Raw genomic sequence first — 23,913 nt, forward strand, 5'->3', positions numbered from 1 at the left:
CAGACCCCGGAGCTCACAATCTAATCTCCTATCACACAATGTATCACTACTCCCATCATCCCAGACCCCGGAGCTCACAATCTAATCTCCTATCACACAATGTATCACTGCTCCCATCATCCCCGACCCCGGAGCTCACAATCTAATCTCCTATCACACAATGTATCACTGCTCCCATCATCCCCGACCCCGGAGCTCACAATCTAATCTCCTATGACACAATGTATCACTGGTCCCATCATCCCCGACCCCGGAGCTCACAATCTAATCTATCACACAATGTATCACTGCTCCCATCATCCCCGACCCCGGAGCTCACAATCTAATCTCCTATCACACAATGTATCACTGCTCCCATCATCCCCGACCCCGGAGCTCACAATCTAATCTATCACACAATGTATCACTGCTCCCATCATCCCCGACCCCGGAGCTCACAATCTAATCTCCTATCACACAATGTATCACTACTCCCATCATCCCCGACCCCGGAGCTCACAATCTAATCTCCTATCACACAATGTATCACTGCTCCCATCATCCCCGACCCCGGAGCTCACAATCTAATCTCCTATCACACAATGTATCACTGCTCCCATCATCCCCGACCCCGGAGCTCACAATCTAATCTCCTATCACACAATGTATCACTGCTCCCATCATCCCCGACCCCGGAGCTCACAATCTAATCTCCTATCACACAATGTATCACTACTCCCATCATCCCCGACCCCGGAGCTCACAATCTAATCTCTTTCACACAATGTATCACTACTCCCATCATCCCCGACCCCGGAGCTCACAATCTAATCTCCTATCACACAATGTATCACTACTCCCATCATCCCCGACCCCGGAGCTCACAATCTAATCTCCTATCACACAATGTATCACTGCTCCCATCATCCCCGACCCCGGAGCTCACAATCTAATCTCCTATCACACAATGTATCACTACTCCCATCATCCCCGACCCCGGAGCTCACAATCTAATCTCCTATCACACAATGTATCACTGCTCCCATCATCCCCGACCCCGGAGCTCACAATCTAATCTCCTATCACACAATGTATCACTGCTCTCATCATCCCCGACCCCGGAGCTCACAATCTAATCTCCTATCACACAATGTATCACTGCTCCCATCATCCCCGACCCCGGAGCTCACAATCTAATCTCTATCACACAATGTATCACTGCTCCCATCATCCCCGACCCCGGAGCTCACAATCTAATCTCCTATCACACAATGTATCACTACTCCCATCATCCCCGACCCCGGAGCTCACAATCTAATCTCCTATCACACAATGTATCACTACTCCCATCATCCCCGACCCCGGAGCTCACAATCTAATCTCCTATCACACAATGTATCACTGCTCCCATCATCCCCGACCCCGGAGCTCACAATCTAATCTCCTATCACACAATGTATCACTGCTCCCATCATCCCCGACCCCGGAGCTCACAATGTAATCTCCTATCACACAATGTATCACTGCTCCCATCATCCCCGACCCCGGAGCTCACAATCTAATCTCCTATCACACAATGTATCACTGCTCCCATCATCCCCGACCCCGGAGCTCACAATCTAATCTCCTATCACACAATGTATCACTACTCCCATCATCCCCGACCCCGGAGCTCACAATCTAATCTCCTATCACACAATGTATCACTGCTCCCATCATCCCCGACCCCGGAGCTCACAATCTAATCTCCTATCACACAATGTATCACTGCTCCCATCATCCCCGACCCCGGAGCTCACAATCTAATCTATCACACAATGTATCACTACTCCCATCATCCCCGACCCCGGAGCTCACAATCTAATCTCCTATCACACAATGTATCACTGCTCCCATCATCCCCGACCCCGGAGCTCACAATCTAATCTATTACACAATGTATCACTACTCCCATCATCCCCGACCCCGGAGCTCACAATCTAATCTCCTATCACACAATGTATCACTGCTCCCATCATCCCCGACCCCGGAGCTCACAATCTAATCTCCTATCACACAATGTATCACTGCTCCCATCATCCCCGACCCCGGAGCTCACAATCTAATCTCCTATCACACAATGTATCACTACTCCCATCATCCCCGACCCCGGAGCTCACAATCTAATCTATCACACAATGTATCACTGCTCCCATCATCCCCGACCCCGGAGCTCACAATCTAATCTATTACACAATGTATCACTGCTCCCATCATCCCCGACCCCGGAGCTCACAATCTAATCTCCTATCACACAATGTATCACTGCTCCCATCATCCCCGACCCCGGAGCTCACAATCTAATCTCCTATCACACAATGTATCACTGCTCCCATCATCCCCGACCCCGGAGCTCACAATCTAATCTCCTATCACACAATGTATCACTGCTCCCATCATCCCCGACCCCGGAGCTCACAATCTAATCTCTATCACACAATGTATCACTGCTCCCATCATCCCCGACCCCGGAGCTCACAATCTAATCTCCTATCACACAATGTATCACTACTCCCATCATCCCCGACCCCGGAGCTCACAATCTAATCTCCTATCACACAATGTATCACTACTCCCATCATCCCCGACCCCGGAGCTCACAATCTAATCTCCTATCACACAATGTATCACTGCTCCCATCATCCCCGACCCCGGAGCTCACAATCTAATCTCCTATCACACAATGTATCACTGCTCCCATCATCCCCGACCCCGGAGCTCACAATGTAATCTCCTATCACACAATGTATCACTGCTCCCATCATCCCCGACCCCGGAGCTCACAATCTAATCTCCTATCACACAATGTATCACTGCTCCCATCATCCCCGACCCCGGAGCTCACAATCTAATCTCCTATCACACAATGTATCACTACTCCCATCATCCCCGACCCCGGAGCTCACAATCTAATCTCCTATCACACAATGTATCACTGCTCCCATCATCCCCGACCCCGGAGCTCACAATCTAATCTCCTATCACACAATGTATCACTGCTCCCATCATCCCCGACCCCGGAGCTCACAATCTAATCTATCACACAATGTATCACTACTCCCATCATCCCCGACCCCGGAGCTCACAATCTAATCTCCTATCACACAATGTATCACTGCTCCCATCATCCCCGACCCCGGAGCTCACAATCTAATCTATTACACAATGTATCACTACTCCCATCATCCCCGACCCCGGAGCTCACAATCTAATCTCCTATCACACAATGTATCACTGCTCCCATCATCCCCGACCCCGGAGCTCACAATCTAATCTCCTATCACACAATGTATCACTGCTCCCATCATCCCCGACCCCGGAGCTCACAATCTAATCTCCTATCACACAATGTATCACTACTCCCATCATCCCCGACCCCGGAGCTCACAATCTAATCTATCACACAATGTATCACTGCTCCCATCATCCCCGACCCCGGAGCTCACAATCTAATCTATTACACAATGTATCACTGCTCCCATCATCCCCGACCCCGGAGCTCACAATCTAATCTCCTATCACACAATGTATCACTGCTCCCATCATCCCCGACCCCGGAGCTCACAATCTAATCTCCTATCACACAATGTATCACTACTCCCATCATCCCCGACCCCGGAGCTCACAATCTAATCTATTACACAATGTATCACTGCTCCCATCATCCCCGACCCCGGAGCTCACAATCTAATCTATCACACAATGTATCACTACTCCCATCATCCCCGACCCCGGAGCTCACAATCTAATCTATTACACAATGTATCACTGCTCCCATCATCCCCGACCCCGGAGCTCACAATCTAATCTATCACACAATGTATCACTGCTCCCATCATCCCCGACCCCGGAGCTCACAATCTAATCTCCTATCACACAATGTATCACTGCTCCCATCATCCCCGACCCCGGAGCTCACAATCTAATCTATCACACAATGTATCACTACTCCCATCATCCCCGACCCCGGAGCTCACAATCTAATCTCCTATCACACAATGTATCACTGCTCCCATCATCCCGGACCCCGGAGCTCACAATCTAATCTCCTATCACACAATGTATCACTGCTCCCATCATCCCCGACCCCGGAGCTCACAATCTAATCTCCTATCACACAATGTATCACTGCTCCCATCATCCCCGACCCCGGAGCTCACAATCTAATCTATCACACAATGTATCACTACTCCCATCATCCCCGACCCCGGAGCTCACAATCTAATCTCCTATCACACAATGTATCACTGCTCCCATCATCCCGGACCCCGGAGCTCACAATCTAATCTCCTATCACACAATGTATCACTACTCCCATCATCCCCGACCCCGGAGCTCACAATCTAATCTCCTATCACACAATGTATCACTGCTCCCATCATCCCCGACCCCGGAGCTCACAATCTAATCTCCTATCACACAATGTATCACTACTCCCATCATCCCCGACCCCGGAGCTCACAATCTAATCTATCACACAATGTATCACTACTCCCATCATCCCCGACCCCGGAGCTCACAATCTAATCTCCTATCACACAATGTATCACTGCTCCCATCATCCCGGACCCCGGAGCTCACAATCTAATCTCCTATCACACAATGTATCACTACTCCCATCATCCCCGACCCCGGAGCTCACAATCTAATCTCCTATCACACAATGTATCACTGCTCCCATCATCCCCGACCCCGGAGCTCACAATCTAATCTCCTATCACACAATGTATCACTACTCCCATCATCCCCGACCCCGGAGCTCACAATCTAATCTCCTATCACACAATGTATCACTGCTCCCATCATCCCCGACCCCGGAGCTCACAATCTAATCTCCTATCACACAATGTATCACTGCTCCCATCATCCCCGACCCCGGAGCTCACAATCTAATCTCCTATCACACAATGTATCACTGCTCCCATCATCCCCGACCCCGGAGCTCACAATCTAATCTCCTATCACACAATGTATCACTGCTCCCATCATCCCGGACCCCGGAGCTCACAATCTAATCTCCTATCACACAATGTATCACTGCTCCCATCATCCCCGACCCCGGAGCTCACAATCTAATCTCCTATCACACACTGTATCACTGCTCCCATCATCCCCAACCCCGGAGCTCACAATCTAATCTCCTATCACACAATGTATCACTGCTCCCATCATCCCGGACCCCGGAGCTCACAATCTAATCTCCTATCACACAATGTATCACTGGTCCCATCATCCCCGACCCCGGAGCTCACAATCTAATCTCCTATCACACAATGTATCACTGGTCCCATCATCCCCGACCCCGGAGCTCACAATCTAATCTCCTATCACACAATGTATCACTACTCCCATCATCCCCACTGATGACAATGTAATCATGTGTTTATAGAGACAATGCAGTAAATAAACATAGCAATGAATGGAGGTGGCTGTTACCTGAATGCTGCCGAAGTCCACGTTCTCGTAGTGGAAGTGCGCGCACTCGGCCAGTTTGGGGAAGTGTCCTTTAGTGAAGGATATTCTGCTTGGAGGAGACAAGAAAAAGGGCGAGTGAGTGACGCATCCTCAGACATTGTGACATCATCAGACATTGTGACCGGCTCCGGACGCTGGAAACCAGCACTTCAGAAATTTGTAAACAATGACTTGCCACCAACAGGGGGCGCCAACCGCCTGCTGAGGGTCTTCACTGGAATAACACGGGGACACTGCGATGTTGGTGCCAATGACCTGTGAACAGTTTTAGATTCAGTTTCTGGTGCTGAATAATAGGACTTTTGAATATTGAATAGTAAACACATTGGAAATCACTCAGAGCCAAATTGAATTGCCAGCCAAGGTAAAGCAGACAGCTGTGGTCTGGTATTCTCAGGGAAGGAAGGTTGATTGTTATTTGGCCCCTCCCAGTCTAAAAATAGCAGGCTGCAGCCGCCCCAGAGGTGGAGCATCCATTAGATGCGCCAATCCTGCACTTCGCCCTGGCTCCACCTGTTGCCCTGGTGCAATGGCAAGCAGGGCAATATATAGGGTTGATACCAGCTGAGTAATGTCACCTGGCATCAAGCCCTGGGGTTACTGATGTCACGGCGTCTATCAGATAGCCGACATTACGAACCCAGGTCAGTAATAAAAAAATAAAGACAAAAAAAAATTATTTGAAAAAACACTCCCCAACACATTCCCTCTTTCACCAATTTATTGAAAAAGGAAAAAAAATATCCGGTCCGCCATAATCCATTCTGGAGGTCCCATGACGACTCTGGACCTTCCAGAATATGGAGGGCACCCTCAGGAAACGTATCCACCATTTTCTGGAAAAGCAGGCCCTCCATGTGAGCAGTGTGGCTGCAGTGACCTGAGAATACTGCACTCACACTCCCCAGGTCCACAGCGCGGCAGTGTGAGCTGCAGTAAGTTCAGTGTCACTGCGTACAGAGGCGGCTGAGAGCCGCTCTGCGCATGCGGTCAACATTTCTTCTGACGACAAGGAGAAAGAGAGGTGGTGGGGGATTGACGCTGCAGGAGAGGTACCAAGGGGACCGGGTGTGACCTGGCTGGACCTGGGGATGACTATTCTGCCTAATCTGACATGTCAGATAGGGCAGAAATCAGGAGGACGACGCGTGCAGCCGGCGCGCAACACATGCGTTGGCCATTTTAGGTGATTGCGAGGGGGAGGTGGACCAGGTGTGGGGGACACTTTGCCACATCGGGGGACCGAGGGAGGACGTTTATCTCCCTCTGACACGTTTGATCATGCCAGGTGAGAGATAAATAATTTTTTACCGGCACTCCCATTTTCTGAAACATGATCGCGATTCTCTGGTGTATACCGGTGATCACGTGACCGGGGACCAGAAAAAACGGGCCGAAATGTGGTCGCCAGGGTCTCAGCCCCGATTTTCCGACGCTGCAGGGCGCTATTTACTTTTTTCTTGCTGCAGTTTTAAAACAGCGGCTCAGAATAAGTACCCTCTCCTGCCGCCGTTTTAATACATAAGGCTGTCGTAAAGGGGTTAAACATATGTTACATGTAACTCAAAATCCAAAAATACTGTGTACATGCTATTATTACCCGGGGTGCAAGGTCACCAGAAGGAGGCGCACACTCTACGGGCGGTCAAAGACTTGCTATGCCATGGGTTATGGCGCTCCGGCTGCCCCGAGGTCTCTACTCCATTGGGGCATACTGAGCGCCTGTAGAGTGCTCCTCCTTGTGGTGACCTCGCACCCCGGGGAGTAATCCGCAGTACTGCGGTGTTCCCCGCACACGTTGTGGCGCTGACACTGGACACTATGAGACACATCATTTACCCCTCGTAGAGCGGCTTTTCTCGGATTGCGTTCCTAGTCTTTGTAGAACGCACCTGAAATTGTTACTGACGTTTTCATTTTATTTTAATCTGAGAAATAAAAGTTACATTTTTCCGCCTTATACTCCTTATTGTTTGTGTTGTGACCCCTCAGGGACTATATCTAGGCGTTTGTTCTGCACCTTGAACCCCCGGGGGGCGTCACAGAATTGCATAACGAAAATTAAAAAATAAATTTTCACTACAAAAATGTTGCTTTGACCCCAAATGTTTAATTTTCACAAGGATAAAGGAGAAAACGGAGCATATAATTTATTGTGCCATTTCTCCTGGGTACACAGATACCCCATATGTGGTGGAAAACGACTTCTGAGGTACAGTGTAAAGCTGAGAAGGGAAGGCACGCCATATTGGAGTTCAGATTTAGCTTGAATGGTTTGCGGGTGCCATGTCACATTGGCATATTGGCAGAGCCCCTGAGGTGACAGAACAGCAGAAACCCCCACAAGTGACCCCATTTTACATACTGCACCCCTCAATCAATTATTCCAGTAGTGCAGTGATCATATTAACCCTATAAGTGTGTCACTAAATATTATATTATTGGGGTGTGAAGAAAAAAATAATTACATTTTTACCAATAAAATGTTGTTTTAGTCCCAAATTTCCAATTTTCACAAGGGGAATAGGTAAAAAAAAAGGCCCCATAATGTGTTACACAATTCATCCTAAACGTGGCAATACCCCACATGTGACTGTACTGTACTGTTTGACCACACTGCAGAACTTGGTAGGGAAGGAGCGCCACTTGACTTTTAGTGCACAGATTTGTAAAGTCCCTAAGTGCCAGAACAGAAGAAACCCCCTCAAGTGACCCCATTTTGGAAATTATGCCCATCTGGTAATTCATCTACAGGTGTAGTGACAAATTAGTTTCTGGAAAACACCCATGGAGTCAAACGCAGTGAATGTGGTATAATTAAAAAATTGCAAATAAGACATTGTAGTGGCCAGTACATTGTAGTGCCCAGCTCATGTTTCTGGAGACCTGCACCCTATAAATTAAGCGGGCCTCCTCACTACAACAATGCCAAACATATGGACGCTAACTGTGGATTTTTTTTTTTTTTGCGGGGGGAGTGGGGTTAGAGAAATAGCATGTTTCCAGAGCCTTTGTGTTACCAGTACCGTGGAGGCCCCCTATATGAGGACTTGTTTTTGTGGGTTGAAAGTTATTTGGAGGCAATTTTGGTACAGAATATTTTGGATCTGTTCACATTTATCTTGTGCTTTACACTGAGCGCTTACATCAGGGTTTCCAGCTACATCTCCAAAATTCATGCTTGAGGTGAAACCCAATATAAAAATAGCAACAAAAAGAGGACAATGTCCTCCAAAAATCAAGTATTACTCACAGCAAGTTGGGCTGCAGTGTGTACATCGCCCAGGCCAAAAGCTCTTTTTGTTGCTATTTTTATATTTAGTGTAGGGACCTACAGACATGAGGTCCCGTGACGATGGTGTAGGCTTACGTTTTATGGCCATAAATACCAACAAAAACCTCATATTTTTTTGTTTGTACAGGATACAGCCAGGCCCCTTTCTGTTGGGCCTTGCATTGTAGAGTGTCTGTCCGTGCATGATACACAGTGGGGTACGGCTTGGCAGCCCGCCTGATCTAATAGAAGGGCGTCACCTAATAGGCTGCGGGTTTGTGACTGTGCCATCTGCATGTGAACAGAGCTCTATGCAAGTCACCAGTGTGCAGTTTTATCATCTAGCATTCGCCTCCCCTCCATTCCATGGAGGTGTGTGTGTGATCTGCTTCATCTGCACCTGTGACGCTTCCACATTAGTGGGGGTTTAGCTGTATCCTGGTAGAGCATTAGCTTCTGGCCTGGGCGATGTACACACTGCAGCCCAACTTGCTGTGAGTAATACTTGAGGTGAAACCCCCGCCTGATCCATTCACTAATGAGGCAGCAGAGATACTCCGGACTCTGTTTTTCCTCTGTTGCTGATCGCACTGGACACCGCTGGACCATAGGCCAGACAGGAGATCATTGTGACATCCTCGGCAATGCATACAGTCAAATTTCCGTTGCAAAATTTATCTGAACCATGATTTTTAGAGATGTTCATGTAATCCCTGGTGTAAGCGCTCAGCACAGAGCGCAGGATAAATGTGAGCCGCGCCATACTGCGATATTTGGGAGGCAGAATACATCAATTCAACAGCAGTTGAAGAATGGCTTTATATATTTAATTTTTTTACGCCATTCACCTTGCGGTATAAGTGATTGGGCGGCTTTATATCTCCGGTCAGTGTGATTACCGCGATTACACATTTATATAGTTTTCTATGTTTTGCAGCTTTTACACCAGAAAAACTATTTTATAGAAAAAAAAACACAACAATTTTTGCATTGCTGTATTCTGAGAGATATGACTTTTTTTTCACTGATGGGAGCTGTATGGCGGTTGTTTTTTGTGGGACAAGAGGTTTTCAGCGGTGCGATTTTTATTCATATGACTTTTTGATTGCGCTTTATTCCACTTTTTCTCCGCTGTATGATGAAAAGACACAGTTTTGGCTAAGTTTTTTTTTTTTTCGATGCTCACTGAAGGAGCTCAGTAGTGTGACAGATTTATAGCTTGGGCTCTTACAGGCGTGTGATAATGTCTGCTTATTTCGTGTATTTTCATTTTTTTACATAAATATAACTATTGAATTTTTTTATGTTTTTACTTCGTCCCTGTATGAGACATGTTACTGCTCTGATCGCAGCTGCACTGTCAGAAGCGTCAGTGACTATGCTGCAGGCATGATCCCTGAGGCCTCCACTAGTCTGGTGACCTCCTCGGGTCTCCATGGCGATGATCAGGCCCTTGTGATCACGTCACGGGGGCACTGATTGGAAACGCAATTCTTTTCCTAATCCCCTACGTACCATGAGCGATATCAATCGCGGTATTTAGGGGGTTAAACAGCCAGAGACGGAACAGGGATCGCATCTGGCTGTGTGCGCCGGGGCTCGGCTGTCGGGCAAGCCAAATTTTTGGCAGCGATCAAGCCGGGCACAGCTCTTGTGCCCCCGTGATCATCATGACGTGCCTATACATCCTTGGTCGGAATCCACTTCCCTCCCAAGATGTATAGCTATGTCCATGGTCATGAAGGGGTTAAAAAAGGCCTTACCCGCTACAGGGCAAATTCCTTTCCACTGCTCCCACCGGACATCCACTGCGATCCCGGGCTCTGCAGAGTCGGACCGTGGATGGTCGGGTGTCTGGGAACGTCATCGCTACGTGGAAGAGGTCGTCTTGCTGATTGCAGACCTGGAGAATCCACGAGCTCTTACACCGGTTGAAGCCTTTGGGTTTTGTGCACACAGAGCTTTTTATTTTCTCAGTACATATAACAGCATGGCTCAGCAGGAAACAAAGCTGCTGAAAAAATGTGCTTTTTTTCATACGTTTTTGCGTTTTTTCACCGCCTCTATTTCATGCTTTTCTTTTGTTGTGGCAATTGCGGGGGTTCAGGCGCTGTACCCCCACGCTCGCCGCCAGGTCTCCAGCTGAGGTTACAGCTGATTCAGCTCTCACTGCCCGGAGTGGTGCTCGCGGCGCTCCCAGCAATTTAACACTCTGCATGCTGCGATCACTGCGATCAGAAGGCAGGAAGAGGGATCTCTTACCTCTCCCTGGCAGATCGGGTCTCTGGAAAGGGATCACAGGGGCCCAATCGCTGCCAGAGTAACCCAGGGTCATCACCATGACGACCCAGGCTTACTGAACTACGGATCGCCTCACAGACCGGACTTCCCTACAGCAAGGTCCCGCGGTAAGCCTGCGAGGCCTAGGTGCAGGGAGCCCCGGTGACGTTTATGCCGATGGATCTGCAGGAAACCCCCATGATCAACCAGCATGAACGCGACTCACCTTGTGACGTCACTGAGGATACCTGCGGTCAAACGTGAACGTCCAGCTTTGACCATCACTAACCTGAGTGACGTCACCGCTGATCGCGGCTCACTCTCTGCCTGCTGTTACAGCGTTCAGTCATGTTCCACAATTGCACGCTATAATTTCAGATGCAGCAGAGCTGAAATTGTCGTGGGACCTTGTGTGGATTACATCGGACCTGCAGGGGTGTTTTGGGGGTTAATAAAGTGGTGATAGAAGGGGTTTCTTTTTCTTTTCTTTTTCCATTGTTTATTTACTTTTACTTACAGATTAGTACCGGGGTGTCATAGATGCCAGCCATCGCTAATCTAGAGCTTAGTGACAGCTGTGGGCTGCCAATAACCTCTTGTATTACCCCGACTGCCACCGCACCAGGCAATCGGGAAGAGGCGGATAAAGCGCTGGGACTGTCGCATCTAATGGATGCGACAGTCCTGGGCGGCTGCAGGTTGCTATTCTTAGCCTGGGGGGTGGCCTAATAACTATAGGACTCCCCAGGCTGAGAATACCTGCCCCCAGCTGTCGGGCTTTATCATGGCTAGGTATCAAAATTAGGGAGGACCGCACACTGTTTTTTTTAAATAATTTATTCAAAAAGCCTCTTATTTTGACACACAGCCAAGATAAGCGCAGGGCTGGAAGCTGCAGCCTGTAGCCGGCTTTATCTGTGCTGGTATCAATACAGGGGGGGCCTACACCAGTTGTTTTTTAATTTTTTTACCACGATATAGACCCCGAGACAATGCCTGTGATTCCAACCAATCAACAGACGGTGTCTGGGGGCTTGGTCTGACTGCAGCCAATCAGATACGCCGGAGGTTGGGGAAAGCAGTGAATATTCATTAGAGATAACTGTCGGGTCCGGAAGCAGCGCTGCAGCCGTGGGGACGCTGTAAGTATGTACTGCTTTAACCCTTTTGCTTTTTTTTTTTTTGAGCGGCCAATCACAGCCAAGCCAATACTTCACAGCGCTGTCATGGGCAGGGACAGGATGGTTTTTGCCATCCGATCATTTACCGATCCTTGGCAAGATCTTTTGCGGTAAATGATCGGATGTCCGATGCCGGATCTTCTGGATGAAGTCATCATTTTTCTTTTTGAGTATAAACTAAGACCGGGTGACAAACTTTACCTGTAGCCGACAACTTTCCTCAGCAAATTCACAGCTTCAGAGTCACTTTTATAGCCCAAAATCATTACCTAAGACGCTGGTACAGAGTCACACGACGGAGCAAAGCGATTGCATTTATCACACATAAGCACATTGCATTGAGGGTCTGCATTATTGCATTTATCACACATTAGCGCATTGCATTGAGGGTCTGCATTATTGCATTTATCACACATTAGCGCATTGCATTGAGGGTCTGCATTATTGCATTTATCACACATAAGCACATTGCATTGAGGGTCTGCATTATTGCATTTATCACACATAAGCACATTGCATTGAGGGTCTGCATTATTGCATTTATCACACATTAGCACATTGCATTGAGGGTCTGCATTATTGCATTTATCACACATAAGCACATTGCATTGAGGGTCTGCATTATTGCATTTATCACACATAAGCACATTGCATTGAGGGTCTGCATTATTGCATTTATCACACATAAGCACATTGCATTGAGGGTCTGCATTATTGCATTTATCACACATTAGCGCATTGCATTGAGAGTCTGCATTATTATCATTATCTCAAAAACTAGAACCAATTCAGCAAACGTAATGGGATTTTTTAATTCAGCGCCTGCAAAATACCCGAAATTCAGTCAAAAATCCTTAGCACCTCAAAAACACATTTTTGTCGCCGTGTGATCATTTTGTCTGGGCTTTGGATTCCTGCTGCAGATTCACAGATTAATGGCCACACGAGGTCACATTCACACACTGTTTCTTTGCAGCATATTTTTCTGCATGTAAAACGTGGCGTATTGGTAGGAAACCACCGTGTACAATGCCCACGTTTCTGATGCACGGAAAAAAACAACACAAGGGGACAAACATGCACTGTGTGAATAAGACTGCAGAAACATCATTTATTCTGAAGCTACTGTTTTCTTTTGCCACTAAGAAATACATGGAAAAACGGTAGCACAGGTGGACCTCCCTAAACGTGGCTCATGCTCTGCTCCTTCCAAGTGGAGACCTCCCTGAACGTAGCTCCTGCTTTGCTTCTTCCACGTGGAGACCTCCCTGAACATGGCTCTGTTCTGCACCTTCCACGTGGAGGCCTCCCTGAACGTGGCTCCTGCTCTGCGCCATCCATGTGGAGACCTCCCTGAACGTGGCTCCTGCTCTGAGCCTTCCACGTGGAGACCTCCCTGAATGTGGCTCCTGCTCTGAGCGTGGCTCCTGCTCTGCACCTTCCACGTAGAGACCTCCCTGAGCGTGGCTCCTGCTCTGCACCTTCCACGTGGAGACCTCCCTTACGTGTCTCCTGCTCTGCTCCTTCCACATGGAGACCTCCCTGAACGTGGCTCCTGCTCTGCTCCTTCCAAGTGGAGACCTCCCTGAACGTGGCTCCTGCTCTGCTCCTTCCACGTAGAGATCTCCCTGAACGTGGCTCTGTTCTGCACCTTCCACGTGGAGACCTCCCTGAACATGGCTCTGTTCTGCAATTTCCACGTGGAGACCTCCCTGAATGTGGCTCCTGCTATGCGCCTTCCACGTGGAGGCCTCCCTGAACGTGGCTCCTGCTCTGAGCCTTCCACGTGGAGACCTCCCCGAGTGTGGCTCCTGCTCTGAGCCTTCCACGCGGAGACCTCCCTGAGCGTGGCTCATGCTCTGCACCTTCCACGTGGATGCCTCACTGACTATGGCTCCTGCTCTGCACCTTCCTAGTGGATGCCTCACTATAGCTCCTGCTCTGCACCTTCCACGTGGGACATCACTGAATATGGCTCCTGTTCTGCGCCTTCTACATGGAGGCCTCCTTTACTGTGGCTCCTGCTCTGCGCCTTCCACATGGAGGCCTCCCTGAATGTGGCTCCTGCTCTGCGCCTTCCACGTGAAGGCCCCACTGACTGTGGCTTCTGCTCTGCGCCTTCCACATGGAGGCCTCCCTGAATGTGGCTCCTGCTCTGCACCTTCCACGTGGAGGCCTCACTGACTGTGGCTCATGCTCTGCACCTTCCACGTGGATGCCTCACTGACTATGGCTCCTGCTATGCACCTTCCACGTGGAGGCCTCCCTGAACGTGACTCCTGCTCTGCGCCTTCCACATGGAGACCTCCCTGAACGTGGCTCCTGCTCTGAGCCTTCCACGCGGAGACCTGCCTGAGTGTGGCTCATGCTCTGAGTCTTCCACATGGATGCCTCACTGACTATGGCTCCTGCTCTGCACCTTCCACGTGGATGCCTCACTATAGCTCCTGCTCTGCACCTTCCACGTGGGACATCACTGAATATGACTCCTGTTCTGCGCCTTCTACATGGAGGCCTCCCTGACTGTGGCTCCTGCTCTGCACCTTCGACATGGAGACCTCCCTGAGCGTGGCTCCTGCTCTATGCCTTCCACGTGGAGACCTCCCTTACGTGGCTCCTGCTCTGCTCCTTCCACGTAGAGATCTCCCTGAATGTGGCTCCTGCTATGCACCTTCCACGTGGAGGCCTCCCTGAACGTGGCTCCGGCTCTGCGCCTTCCACGTGGAGAACTCCCTGAACGTGGCTCCTGCTCTGAGCCTTCCACGTGGAGACCTCCCTGAGTGTGGCTCCTGCTGAGCCTTCCACGCGGAGACCTCCCTGAGCGTGGCTCATGCTCTGCACCTTCCACGTTGATGCCTCACTGACTATGGCTCCTGCTCTGCACCTTCCACATGGGACATCACTGAATATGGCTCCTGTTCTGCACCTTCTACATGGAGGCCTCCCTGAATGTGGCTCCTGCTCTGCGCCTTCCACGTGGAGGCCTCACTGACTGTGGCTCCTGCTCTGCACCTTCCACGTGAAGGCCCCACTGACTGTGGCTTCTGCTGTGCGCCTTCCACATGGAGGCCTCCCTGAATGTGGCTCCTGCTCTGAGCCTTCCACGTGGAGGCATCACTGACTGTGGCTCCTGCTCTGCACCTTCCACGTGGAGGCCTCACTGACTGTGGCTCATGCTCTGCACCTTCCACGTGGATGCCTCACTGACTATGGCTCCTGCTATGCACCTTCCACGTGGAGGCCTCCCTGAACGTGGCTCCTGCTCTGCGCCTTCCACGTGGGACATCACTGAATATGGCTCCTGTTCTGCGCCTTCTACATGGAGGCCTCCCTGAATGTGGCTCCTGCTCTGCGCCTTCCACGTGGAGGCCTCACTGACTGTGGCTCCTGCTCTGCACCTTCCACGTGAAGGCCCCACTGACTGTGGCTTCTGCTGTGCGCCTTCCACATGGAGGCCTCCCTGAATGTGGCTCCTGCTCTCAGCCTTCCACGTGGAGGCATCACTGACTGTGGCTCCTGCTCTGCACCTTCCACGTGGAGGCCTCACTGACTATGGCTCCTGCTATGCACCTTCCACGTGGAGGCCTCCCTGAACGTGGCTCCTGCTCTGCACCTTCCACGTGGAGACCTCCCTGAACGTGGCTCCTGCTCTGAGCCTTCCACGTGGAGACCTCCCCGAGTGTGGCTCCTGCTCTGAGCCTTCCACGCGGAGACCTCCCTGAGCGTGGCTCATGCTCTGAGCCTTCCACGTGGATGCCTCACTGACTATGGCTCCTGCTCTGCACCTTCCACATGGGACATCACTGAATATGGCTCCTGTTCTGCGCCTTCTACATGGAGGCCTCCTTTACTGTGGCTCCTGCTCTGCGCCTTCCACATGGAGGCCTCCCTGAATGTGGCTCCTGCTCTGCGCCTTCCACGTGGAGGCCTCACTGACTGTGGCTCCTGCTCTGCACCTTCCACGTGAAGGCCCCACTGACTGTGGCTTCTGCTCTGTGCCTTCCACATGGAGGCCTCCCTGAATGTGGCTCCTGCTCTCAGCCTTCCACGTGGAGGCTTCACTGACTGTGGGTCTTGCTCTGCACCTTCCACGTGGAGGCCTCACTGACTGTGGCTCATGCTCTGCACCTTCCACGTGGAGACCTCACTGAATGTGGCTTCTGGTTTGCGCCTTCCACGTGGAGACCTCCCTGAACGTGACTTCTGCTCTGCGCCTTCCACGTGGATGCCTCACTGAATGTGGCTCCTGCTCTGCGCCTTCCACGTGGAGACCTTCCTGAATGTGGTTCCTGCTCTGCGTCTTCCACGTGGAGACCTCCCTGAACGTGGCTTCTGCTCTGTGCCTTCCACGTGGAGGCCTCACTGAATGTGGCTCCTGCTCTGCACCTTCCACGTGGAGACCTCCCTGAACATGGCTCTGTTCTGCACTTTCCACGTGGAGACCTCCCTGAATGTGGCTCCTGCTATGCGCCTTCCACGTGGAGGCCTCCCTGAACGTGGCTCCTGCTCTGAGCCTTCCACGTGGAGACCTCCCCGAGTGTGGCTCCTGCTCTGAGCCTTCCACGCGGAGACCTCCCTGAGCGTGGCTCATGCTCTGCACCTTCCACGTGGATGCCTCACTGACTATGGCTCCTGCTCTGCACCTTCCTAGTGGATGCCTCACTATAGCTCCTGCTCTGCACCTTCCACGTGGGACATCACTGAATATGGCTCCTGTTCTGCGCCTTCTACATGGAGGCCTCCTTTACTGTGGCTCCTGCTCTGCGCCTTCCACATGGAGGCCTCCCTGAATGTGGCTCCTGCTCTGCGCCTTCCACGTGAAGGCCCCACTGACTGTGGCTTCTGCTCTGCGCCTTCCACATGGAGGCCTCCCTGAATGTGGCTCCTGCTCTGCACCTTCCACGTGGAGGCCTCACTGACTGTGGCTCATGCTCTGCACCTTCCACGTGGATGCCTCACTGACTATGGCTCCTGCTATGCACCTTCCACGTGGAGGCCTCCCTGAACGTGACTCCTGCTCTGCGCCTTCCACATGGAGACCTCCCTGAACGTGGCTCCTGCTCTGAGCCTTCCACGCGGAGACCTCCTGAGCGTGGCTCATGCTCTGAGTCTTCCACATGGATGCCTCACTGACTATGGCTCCTGCTCTGCACCTTCCACGTGGATGCCTCACTATAGCTCCTGCTCTGCACCTTCCACGTGGGACATCACTGAATATGGCTCCTGTTCTGCGCCTTCTACATGGAGGCCTCCCTGACTGTGGCTCCTGCTCTGCACCTTCCACATGGAGACCTCCCTGAGCGTGGCTCCTGCTCTATGCCTTCCACGTGGAGACCTCCCTTACGTGGCTCCTGCTCTGCTCCTTCCACATGGAGACCTCCCTGAATGTGGCTCCTGCTCTGCTCCTTCCAAGTGGAGACCTCCCTGAACGTGGCTCCTGCTCTGCTCCTTCCACGTAGAGATCTCCCTGAATGTGGCTCCTGCTATGCACCTTCCACGTGGAGGCCTCCCTGAACGTGGCTCCTGCTCTGCGCCTTCCACGTGGAGAACTCCCTGAACGTGGCTCCTGCTCTGAGCCTTCCACGTGGAGACCTCCCTGAGTGTGGCTCCTGCTGAGCCTTCCACGCGGAGACCTCCCTGAGCGTGGCTCATGCTCTGCACCTTCCACGTGGATGCCTCACTGACTATGGCTCCTGCTCTGCACCTTCCACATGGGACATCACTGAATATGGCTCCTGTTCTGCGCCTTCTACAAGGAGGCCTCCCTGAATGTGGCTCCTGCTCTGCGCCTTCCACGTGGAGGCCTCACTGACTGTGGCTCCTGCTCTGCACCTTCCACGTGAAGGCCCCACTGACTGTGGCTTCTGCTGTGCGCCTTCCACATGGAGGCCTCCCTGAATGTGGCTCCTGCTCTGAGCCTTCCACGTGGAGGCATCACTGACTGTGGCTCCTGCTCTGCACCTTCCACGTGGAGGCCTCACTGACTGTGGCTCATGCGCTGCACCTTCCACGTGGATGCCTCACTGACTATGGCTCCTGCTATGCACCTTCCACGTGGAGGCCTCCCTGAACGTGGCTCCTGCTCTGCGCCTTCCACGTGGGACATCACTGAATATGGCTCCTGTTCTGCGCCTTCTACATGGAGGCCTCCCTGAATGTGGCTCCTGCTCTGCGCCTTCCACGTGGAGGCCTCACTGACTGTGGCTCCTGCTCTGCACCTTCCACGTGAAGGCCCCACTGACTGTGGCTTCTGCTGTGCGCCTTCCACATGGAGGCCTCCCTGAATGTGGCTCCTGCTCTCAGCCTTCCACGTGGAGGCATCACTGACTGTGGCTCCTGCTCTCAGCCTTCCACGTGGAGGCCTCACTGACTATGGCTCCTGCTATGCACCTTCCACGTGGAGGCCTCCCTGAACGTGGCTCCTGCTCTGCGCCTTCCACGTGGAGACCTCCCTGAACGTGGCTCCTGCTCTGAGCCTTCCACGTGGAGACCTCCCTGAGTGTGGCTCCTGCTCTGAGCCTTCCACGCGGAGACCTCCCTGAGCGTGGCTCATGCTCTGAGCCTTCCACGTGGATGCCTCACTGACTATGGCTCCTGCTCTGCACCTTCCACGTGGGACATCACTGAATATGGCTCCTGTTCTGCGCCTTCTACATGGAGGCCTCCTTTACTGTGGCTCCTGCTCTGCGCCTTCCACATGGAGGCCTCCCTGAATGTGGCTCCTGCTCTGCGCCTTCCACGTGGAGGCCTCACTGACTGTGGCTCCTGCTCTGCACCTTCCACGTGAAGGCCCCACTGACTGTGGCTTCTGCTCTGTGCCTTCCACATGGAGGCCTCCCTGAATGTGGCTCCTGCTCTCAGCCTTCCACGTGGAGGCTTCACTGACTGTGGGTCTTGCTCTGCACCTTCCACGTGGAGGCCTCACTGACTGTGGCTCATGCTCTGCACCTTCCACGTGGAGGCCTCACTGAATGTGGCTTCTGGTTTGCGCCTTCCACGTGGAGACCTCCCTGAACGTGACTTCTGCTCTGCGCCTTCCACGTGGATGCCTCACTGAATGTGGCTCCTGCTCTGCGCCTTCCACGTGGAGACCTTCCTGAATGTGGTTCCTGCTCTGCGTCTTCCACGTGGAGACCTCCCTGAACGTGGCTTCTGCTCTGTGCCTTCCACGTGGAGGCCTCACTGAATGTGGCTCCTGCTCTGCACCTTCCACGTGGAGACCTCACTGACTGTGGCTTCTGCTCTGCACCTTCCACGTGGAGACCTCCCTGAACATGGCTTCTGCTCTGCACCTTCCACGTGGAGGCCTTCCTGACTGTGGCTCCTGCTCTGCACCTTCCACGTGGAGGCCTTCCTGAATGTGGCTTCTGCTCTGCGCCTTCCACGTAGAGGCCTCCCTGAATGTGGCTCCTGCTCTGCGCCTTCCACGTGGAGGCCTTCCTGAATGTGACTCCTGCTCTGCGCCTTCCACATGGAGGCCTCTCAGGAACTTCTTCCTTTTCGGTGATCGGCGCTCCTCGTGGCGGCAGACACCACCCTCCTCACCCCTTTACATGCACCGGTCGCAGGCTGAGCGTTGAGCACACCACTCACTTTTTGACGTTCTTGACTTTCATGCTTGCGGTGTGACTGCAGGATCTCATTGGGAGTTCTGTGGCAACGGGAATCTCTCCAGGAACCGGAATATCTGCTCCTCGCGCCTGCCAGGAAGAAGAAACCGCTCCATTAGACACTGCTGAATATCTGGTAATTAACAGACAAGCACTTGTGGTTTGGAAAGGTGCCGGCACCAGGAGAGCCACAGGCTGGGACGGGACGAGGCCGTCGTGCGTCCCGCAGTCACAGGGATCAACAAGAAGCAAATAATGATCCGCTGCAGCGTCACGTGTCTCCCTCTGACTCCTCTGCAATAGGAAAACCTGACAACGATGATATGAAGGCGGAAACCGGATTGTAACAGGTCCAGTAATGAGGAAACCATCATGCCGGTATAAACAGTACCGCGTGCCCACAAAGCAAAAAAATCATTAACCGTCAGCCCCGTCCATGCACTGCTCAGGGGAGAAAAGGAGATCCAGGCAGTGGTGATAAGTGGCCAGCAGGGGGCAGCAGCGCAACACGGCCTGTAGTGAGACGCGGAGCAGAAGGTTACAGGCGCTCCATATCCCATAGAAAGCAGCTCAGCCGGGGAGGACATCGCTGCTTCTCCTCCTTACTATGGGCACGCTGCCGGTTATCACCCCGCGACCCAGCGTCCTCCACATCCAGTGGTCATCCTACAGAGCCCATATATTCACAGACCCCGCCATCCTACAATGGCCGTATATTCACAGACCCCGCCATCCTACAATGGCCGTATATTCACAGGCCCCACCATCCTACAATGGCCGTATATTCACAGGCCCCGCCATCCTACAATGGCCGTATATTCACAGGCCCCGCCATCCTACAATGGCCGTATATTCACAGGCCCCGCCATCCTGCAATGGACGTATATTCACAGGCCCCGCCATCCTACAATGGCCGTATATTCACAGGCCCCGCCATCCTACAATGGCCGTATATTCACAGACCCCGCCATCCTACAATGGCCGTATATTCACAGGCCCCACCATCCTACAATGGCCGTATATTCACAGGCCCCGCCATCCTACAATGGCCGTATATTCACAGGCCCCGCCATCCTACAATGGCCGTATATTCACAGGCCCCGCCATCCTGCAATGGACGTATATTCACAGGCCCCGCCATCCTACAATGGACGTATATTCACAGGCCCCGCCATCCTGCAATGGCCGTATATTCCCAGGCCCCGCCATCCTACAATGGCCGTATATTCACAGGCCCCGCCATCCTACAATGGACGTATATTCCCAGGCCCCGCCATCCTGCAATGGACATATATTCACAGGCCCCGCCATCCTACAATGGACGTATACTGCCAGGCCCCGCCATCCTACAATGGACGTATATTCACAGGCCCCGCCATTCTACAATGGACGTATATTCACAGGCCCCACCATCCTGCAATGGACGTATATTCACAGGCCCCGCCATCCTACAATGGACGTATATTCACAGGCCCCACCATGCTACAGTGCCCATATATTCACAGACCCCGCCATCCTACAATGGCCGTATATTCACAGGCCCCGCCATCCTACAATGGACGTATATTGCCAGGCCCCGCCATCCTGCAATGGACATATATTCACAGGCCCCGCCATCCTGCAATGGACGTATATTAACAGGCCCCGCCATCCTACAATGAACGTATATTCACAGGTCCCGCCATCCTACAATGGCCGTATATTCACAGGCCCCACCATCCTACAGTGCCCATATATTCACAGACCCCGCCATCCTACAATGGCCGTATATTCACAGGCCCCACCATCCTACAATGGACGTATATTCACAGGCCCCACCATCCTACAATGGCCGCATATTCCCAGGCCCCGCCATCCTACAATGGCCGTATATTCCCAGGCCCCGCCATCCTACAATGGCCGTATATTCACAGGCCCCACCATCCTACAATGGACGTATATTCACAGGCCCCACCATCCTACAATGGCCGTATATTCCCAGGCCCCGCCATCCTACAATGGACGTATACTGCCAGGCCCCGCCATCCTACAATGGCCGTATATTCACAGGCCCCGCCATCCTACAATGGCCGTATATTCACAGGCCCCACCATCCTACAATGGCCGTATATTCCCAGGCCCCGCCATCCTACAATGGACGTATATTCACAGGCCCCACCATCCTACAATGGACGTATATTCACAGGCCCCGCCATCCTTCAATGGACGTATATTCACAGGCCCCGCCATCCTACAATGGACGTATACTGCCAGGCCCCGCCATCCTACAATGGCCGTATATTCCCAGGCCCCGCCATCCTACAATGGCCGTATATTCACAGGCCCCACCATCCTACAATGGCCGTATATTCCCAGGCCCCGCCATCCTACAATGGACGTATACTGCCAGGCCCCGCCATCCTACAATGGCCGTATATTCCCAGGCCCCGCCATCCTACAATGGCCGTATATTCACAGGCCCCACCATCCTACAATGGCCGTATATTCCCAGGCCCCACCATCCTACAATGGACGTATATTCACAGGCCCCACCATCCTACAATGGACGTATATTCACAGGCCCCGCCATCCTTCAATGGACGTATATTCACAGGCCCCGCCATCCTACAATGGACGTATACTGCCAGGCCCCGCCATCCTACAATGGCCGTATATTCCCAGGCCCCGCCATCCTACAATGGCCGTATATTCACAGGCCCCACCATCCTACAATGGCCGTATATTCCCAGGCCCCGCCATCCTACAATGGACGTATACTGCCAGGCCCCGCCATCCTACAATGGACGTATATTCATAGGCCCCACCATCCTACAATGGACGTATATTCACAGGCCCCGCCATCCTTCAATGGACGTATATTCACAGGCCCCACCATCCTACAATGGCCGTATATTCCCAGGCCCCGCCATCCTACAATGGCCGTATATTCACAGGCCCCGCCATCCTACAATGGACATATATTCCCAGGCCCCGCCATCCTGCAATGGCCGTATAGTCACAGGCCCCACCATCCTACAATGGACGTATATTCACAGGCCCCGCCATCCTACAATGGACGTATATTCACAGGCCCCTCCATCCTACAATGGCCGTATATTCACAGGCCCCGCCATCCTACAATGGCCGTATATTCACAGGCCCCGCCATCCTACAATGGCCGTATATTCACAGGCCCCGCCATCCTACAATGGCCGTATATTCCCAGGCCCCGCCATCCTACAATGGCCGTATATTCACAGGCCCCACCATCCTACAATGGCCGTATATTCACAGGCCCCACCATCCTACAATGGCCGTATATTCACAGGCCCCGCCATCCTACAATGGCCGTATATTCACAGGCCCCGCCATCCTACAATGGCCGTATATTCATAGGCCCCACCATCCTACAATGGCCATATATTCACAGGCCCCGCCATCCTACAATGGACGTATATTCACAGGCCCCACCATCCTACAATGGCCGTATATTCACAGGCCTCGCCATCCTACAATGGCCGTATATTCACAGGCCCTACTATCCTACAATGGACGTATATTGCCAGGCCCCTCCATCCTACAATGGCCGTATATTCACAGGCCCCACCATCCTACAATGGCCGTATATTCACAGGCCCTGCTATCCTACAATGGACGTATATTCACAGGCCCCGCCATCCTACAATGGACGTATATTCACAGGCCCCGCCATCCTACAATGGCCGTATATTCACAGGCCCTGCTATCCTATAATGGACGTATATTCACAGGCCCCGCCATCCTACAATGGACGTATATTCACAGGCCCCACCATCCTACAATGGACGTATATTCACAGGCCCCACCATCCTACAATGGCCGTATATTCACAGGCCCCGCCATCCTACAATGGCCGTATATTCACAGGCCCCGCCATCCTACAATGGCCGTATATTCACAGGCCCCGCCATCCTACAATGGACGTATATTCACAGGCCCCGCCATCCTACAATGGACGTATATTCACAGGCCCCGCCATCCTACAATGGCCGTATATTCACAGGCCCCGCCATCCTACAATGGCCGTATATTCACAGGCCTCGCCATCCTACAATGG

At 52.3% G+C, this 23,913-nt stretch overlaps 1 protein-coding gene across 7 annotated transcripts in view; it reads right to left on the reverse strand.

The window, feature by feature from the left end:
- The window catches only part of ARHGAP32 (Rho GTPase activating protein 32), a 300,910-nt gene that overhangs the window by 158,845 nt on the left and 118,152 nt on the right, over positions 1-23,913 (reverse strand). For 5 of the 7 annotated variants that reach the window (XM_075327856.1, XM_075327859.1, XM_075327857.1 and 2 more), the window contains 2 exons: positions 19,822-19,928; positions 5,455-5,542 (listed from right to left, as the gene is read on the reverse strand). In XM_075327856.1, the coding sequence (XP_075183971.1) occupies positions 5,455-5,542; positions 19,822-19,928 (195 nt within the window). The remainder of the gene's footprint in view (positions 1-5,454; positions 5,543-19,821; positions 19,929-23,913) is intronic. The other 2 variants (XM_075327861.1, XM_075327858.1) reach the window with 1 other exon arrangement.

This window comes from Anomaloglossus baeobatrachus, chromosome 11 (genome assembly GCF_048569485.1).
Source record: "Anomaloglossus baeobatrachus isolate aAnoBae1 chromosome 11, aAnoBae1.hap1, whole genome shotgun sequence".
Taxonomy (NCBI): Eukaryota; Metazoa; Chordata; class Amphibia; order Anura; family Aromobatidae; genus Anomaloglossus; species Anomaloglossus baeobatrachus.